We start from the raw sequence: 6000 nt of genomic DNA, 5'->3' as shown, positions 1-6000 counted from the left end.
GAGTGGAGCTGTTTGCTGACAGCTGGGGTGGTGGTGGTGGTGGTGAGTGAGGGGTGTGTGTGCCTGTGGGGTGTATCCTTTGTTTATTTGATGATGCATGGAGGGGATTGTAATCATTGTAGTGCAATGAAATATGGTAGGATGAATGTGAAGCTGAAGTGGGACAGAGGCATATAATGATGTATGCACAACCTTGGAACAACAGGTCTCTGGTATACAGAGACTGAGACATAGTTTGAATGGGGAAAAGGGTGGAAATAATGTTAAGATGCTTGGCTGTCTTTTGAATCTTAGTTTCCCTGGCATACGGCAATAAAATAGACACTGGAGGGGGAGAGAATGGAATAGCCAGAAATACCACCATAGAAAGCTAGTAAGTCCATCTTCTTCCTATAACTGACTGTAATACCTAAAATGAGGTTATAACGTGCCCAGTGAAGTAGGCTTCCTGTGGAGCCTCTTCATTACACAAGATGATAGGTGGAATCCTGAACAGTTTCCAGAATTTTCTGAGAGGAACTTTCCACCTGAAAGGACAAGCAGACCAACCTCGAGCAGCCAGAAAAACAGAAGATACTTCCTGAAAGAAAGACTGACAGGAAAAATACAAAACAATATCGGCAGACCGACTGATTACTTCAAGAACAAACAAGTGGCTCACCCAGGAGACATCAAGGCAAGTAGTCGATCCCCCTCAGGGCAAACCCCCTTCTAAGACTAAGACTCTATGGAAACACACACTCTGATTAGTGACCATGTTCATCACAGATAAAGGGAAATTAGGGAAAAGCAGTAATGAAGCTGTGAGCTAAACACTACCACACTCAATAGGCTCTTGTGAGCCCAGACTTGGTTGGCCAGTAGTGTGGCAAGTCCAGGGTACACTTGGACCCAGAGTCAGAGACATAGCCACAGAGGACTAGAGTGGAGAGTGAAGCATCCAGCTGATAAGAAGAGAGGGCACATGCATAAGTACACCCACACTTGCAGATAATATCCACTTGACCTGGCTTCAATGACTGGATGATCAGAGCCCAAACAGAAGAAGAAAGAAGAGGGGAAAAAGAATAATCTGATACAATTTGATGAACCTGACCTACACCTATGGAAGGAGTAGATCAAAAAAGGGAACAAATCTTTACAGAGAGGCTCATTCCCATCTCCTCCACACATGGAAATGACAGGGATAGGCAACTTCAACATTGGCTACCCAGAATGGGGTGCTACAGAGGCAAGAAGTGACTGGCTTACAAGCTTTCAAGAGGGAACCTAGATCCAGAGGGAATGGAGCAATATAGAATCTCCACTGAATAGTATCCAATCTGCTTAGTCAGGGCTAAGCAGAAAGGAGATAGAGATAGGTCTTGGTGATACAATAGTGAATAATTGTTATCAGGACTGATTGTAAGGGCTGGAAATGTAAATGTAGATGTTTTGTGGCAAAGGGAGTGGTGAGATTAACCTTGCAGTCTAGGAGTGGAGATTCCTGGGACCATCAAGTGAGTAGAGTGGAGAATAGAACCCCACCCAGAGAAGCAGTGATGCCAGGGATAGAAGCAGAGATGATGTGGGGAGATGGAGCGGTGGGGTGCTTTGGACCCAGAGAGGGAGAGGGACTCTGTGCGAACGACCAGGTGGCAGGCTTGTGGGGTATACCCTTTGGATGATGAAGGGGATTGTAACCATGGCAAGGAAATGATATACAATGGGATCCACACGAAGCTAATGTGTCCTACCATGTAAACTATCACGTAATTCACAATAAACCATTAAAAAAAGAAAGAAATACAAATGGGAAGACATATAAAAACTCTGAAAGAAAAAAAAAATGCCAACCAAGACTCATATACCCAGAAAAATTGTCCCTCAAATATTGGTGAAATTAGAACATTTCTGGCTAAACAAAAATTAAATGAATATATAAAAGCCAGACCAAGTTTACAAATAAATAAATAAATAAATAAATAAATGGAGTCCTTTGGACTGAGAACAAACAATATTAGACAACAAGTTGATAACGATATACAGAGCAACACCACCCAAATATCAATAAAAATTTAGAAGGATCCAAAAGGAAAAAAAAAAAAAAAAACCCACAAGATTGAAGATAGGGGACCAGAGATTTCAATTTGTAATGAAGATAACTGCAAAGCAAAAAGAGGGAAATTTGTTACAGAATTTCCAATATTGTGTTGGATGTCTTAGCCACAGCTTTAAAGTAGCATATGGAAATTAAAGTCATCCAAAATAGCCAAGAGACCTGGTGTGGTGCTGCGGGTTAATGCTCTTGAATGTAAAGTTAACTTGAACAGCAAGGTTTGTGTTTCAAGCTCACCAGCCACTCCTTGGAGACTCCATACAGGGGCAGTATAAGCCAGAAGTGACTCAATGACACTTCATGACAACAAGAACAAACTGCCAAAGAAGAAGTAAAACTCTATTTGCAGATGATATGAACCTATATCTAGAAAGTCCCAAAGATTCAACAAGAAAATGACTGGAAGTCATTCAAAGATTCAGCAAAATGGTCCAGTACAAGATCAATGTACAAAAATAAATTGGATTCCTAGGCACTAATAAAAACAGTTCTGAAAAGGAAATCAGAGAAAGAATACCATTTATAATATCAGCCCCAAAAGAATAAATACTTAGGAATAAATCTAAGCAGAGGAGGGGCAAAAGACATATACAAAAAAAAAACAAAAAACAAAAAAAACCACAACAACTACAAAACACTACTATATGAATTCAAAAAAAGGCTTTCCAAAGTGGAAGAACATACCATGCTCTTTGATAGGAAAACTTGACACTGTGAAAAATCAGCATTGCTTCATGCAATCTTTATTTATAATGCAATCCCAATCCAGATTCCAATCTTTGGGTAGTTTAATATTTTCACAATGTTAAGGCTTCCTATCCACTAGCATAGTATATTCTTCCATTTCTGTTATTCTCTTTTTTGGTTTCTTGTTGCAGTGGTACTGTAAGATAAGCACTGGACTGCTAACCACAAGATAGGAGGTGCAAAAACACGAGTTGCTCCTTGGAAAACCTACGCAGGGTCACTGTGAATTGAAACCAACTCTACATCACTTAACAACACCAACAGTCCAACGCTATCTATTGATACAATGCAATACCAAGACAGATTCTGTCATTCTTTAAAGAAATGGAAAACTGATCACTATATTTATATGGAAAGGAAAGATAACTCAGATAACCAAAGCATTGCTTAAGAAGAACTAAGCTGGAGGCCTCTGATGCCTTGATGTCAAAATCTACTATACAACCACAGGGTTCAAAACAGCCTGGTATTAGTACAAATAAAGATAGATATCTCAAAAGAAGATAATTGAGAAACTAGAAGTAATAAATCCATCCACATATAGTCAGTTGATCTTTGACAAACATCCATAACATATCGTGGTGTCTTGAATTTACTTGATACTCGGTTTGAAATTCCAAGGTTGGTGGTTCAAACCCACCATCTGCTCCTTGGGAAGGCTATAACAGGTTGCTGTGAGAACCAATTTGGCAGCTCTTAACAAAAACAACAACAACAATGCTACCCTGAACAATTCTGCACTGTTTCATTTACATCCCACAGCACTACATCAGGACTCATAAATCAATCACTTCTTTTATGATGTTCTTACATTATACAGATTATCCTGTAGTGACCCTTTTATGAATGAACTAATGATTTATGTTTGTTTTCAAATACCTATTTCAAAGCTCTGGTAGCATAGTGGTTACGAATCAGGCTGCTAACCTCAAGGTGGGCAGTTAGAAACTACCAGCTGTTCCGAGGGAAAAAGATGAGGCTTTCTGCTTCCATAAAGATTTGCAGCCTCGGAAATCCCATGAAGGGTCTCTATGAGTCGGAACCGACTCCACAGTACTTAACAACAACAACATTCAAAGCTCCTGGCGTATCATTGTAGGATAAGTACTGGACTGCAAACCACAAGGTCAGTAGTTCAAACCTACCGATTGTTCTTCACAAATACAGTACATGGTTGCTATGGGTCAGAACTGGCCCAGTGGCACTTAACAACAACAATTCAAGGTTAAACCATTGCCACAGTCTTAATACCTTTGCATCTTTTTCACCCTTTTCAGAATAAAATCAGAAGAAGCGAGAGGTAAAGATGTTTATACCTATATATTCCACTTCTGTTTCTGCACTTGTCTTCTCATATATATTCGACTGTTTGAAGAAGGGAATAAAGATATAAAAGCAACAATTCTTCTTGGATCAACTATCATTATTCATGGATCTCTTATAAACACTCATGGAAGCAGCAGTCAAGAAATCAAATAATGTATTGCATTAGACAAATCTATTGCACAAGACCTTTTTAAAGTGTTGAAGAGCAGAGATGTCAGCTTGAAAACTAAGGTGCTCCTTACCCCAGCCATGGTATTTTCAATAACTTCATATGCATGCAAAAGCTGGATAGTGAATAAAGAAGACCATAGAAGAATTGATGCTTTTGAGTTATGGTGTTGAAGGAGAATATTGAAAGTGCCATGGGCTGCCCAAAGAACCAACAGATCTGTGTTAGAAGAAGTGCAGCCAGAGTGCTGCTTGGAGGCCAAGATGGCCAAACTTCATCTCTCATACTTTGGACATGTTGTCAGGGAGGACCAGTCGCTGGAGAAGGATATCATGTTTGGTAAGGTAGAGGGTCAGAGAAAAAGAGGAAGACCCCCAGTGAGATGGATTGGCCAAGTGGATGCATTAATGGGCTCAAGTGTGGAAATGATAATGAGGTTGGCCCGGGATTGGGCAGTATTTCATTCTGATGTGAGTCGATACTGACTTGATGGCACCTAACAACAACAACAAAGTAACAATTTTTAAACAATAGAAATTATTTTATTAAACTCTTTTGTTTTTACCCTCAGAAATAATGTGATAAATATTCTGGAAAAAATGTATGAGGAACTAATATCTTAAACATACTGTACCCTCCATGATAAAGTGATTTTAATTTATTAAAATGCTTCCCTAGAAAAATAAATATCTGCTTCATATAAACTAGGCTATGTTTGTTAAAATATGTGTATTTAGAATTTTAAAATATTCTGTTAGAGCTTAATCTAATATTTTATGCATTTAGTGGGCACTTTCATTTTTTCTGTGTATTTTCTGTACATTTTTCTTTGGCGTCACTGAGTTTTTTACCCCTCATTTGTTTGTACTATTTTTGATAGAGAAAAAGACATTAAAATGTTGTGACAATTTGTGGCAAGTAATTTCTCAGTGTGATGGCAGTTTTAAAATACATGCTTGTAATGGATGTGGTGGTTGTGTGCCCTGAAGTTGATTCCCATTCATAGTTACCCTATATAGGGTTTCCCAGGCTATAAATCTTTATAGGAGCAGAAAGCCTCATTTTCTCCAAGGAAGCAGCTAGTAGATTCCAACCACAAATCTTGCAATTAGCAGCCCAGCTGCTAAGCCGCTACACTACTAGAGCTCCTTTGTTTATAATACTTATATTCAATAAATATTTTAATTTGATGTAATCATTTTAATGATGTTTTTAAACTGGTTTATTTTATGCTAATTTGTTTAGAATTTATTTTCCTTAATTTGAGGTCTGGAGTCCTGGTGTAGCATTGAACTGCCAACCACAACGGGGGTGACTCAAACCCACCTACCAGTCCTGGGAAATATTATAAAGCATAGATTTAGATTGTAACAAATTCTATGACACTTAATAACAACAACAATTTGAAATCTGACTTTATCCAACATTTATTTTCCTCTTTTTCTGCTTCATCTACTCCTTCTGCGTCTCTTTTCTTTTTGGATAATTAAAAATTTTGCACTTAACTCAAAACTTCCTGAAACTTATTTAGTGCTTTCTGCAACATCCTCATGAGGTAAGGATGTAATTTTTGGCCTGTTTTCCAAAATATTTCACACATTAGCTTACTTTGACTAAACATCAGAGGAAGATTTCTTTGGGAACCATGAAAAATAATGAC

The 6000-nt window shown here is 38.3% G+C and overlaps 1 protein-coding gene across 1 annotated transcript in view; it reads left to right on the top strand.

Moving 5' to 3' along the window:
* Positions 1 to 4963, top strand: part of LOC102838714 (olfactory receptor 5K3-like) — a 16076-nt gene extending 11113 nt beyond the window's left edge. The window contains exons 2-3 of the mRNA XM_006877954.1: positions 4123 to 4145; positions 4912 to 4963. Coding sequence (XP_006878016.1) covers positions 4123 to 4145; positions 4912 to 4963 — 75 coding nt within the window. The remainder of the gene's footprint in view (positions 1 to 4122; positions 4146 to 4911) is intronic.
* Positions 4964 to 6000: the final 1037 nt, after the last annotated feature.

This window comes from Chrysochloris asiatica, unplaced genomic scaffold (assembly GCF_000296735.1).
Source record: "Chrysochloris asiatica unplaced genomic scaffold, ChrAsi1.0 scaffold00700, whole genome shotgun sequence".
Classification (NCBI taxonomy): domain Eukaryota; kingdom Metazoa; phylum Chordata; class Mammalia; order Afrosoricida; family Chrysochloridae; genus Chrysochloris; species Chrysochloris asiatica.
The sequence above is the reverse complement of the archived record's forward strand: the minus strand, read 5'-3'. Positions and strand labels throughout refer to the sequence as shown.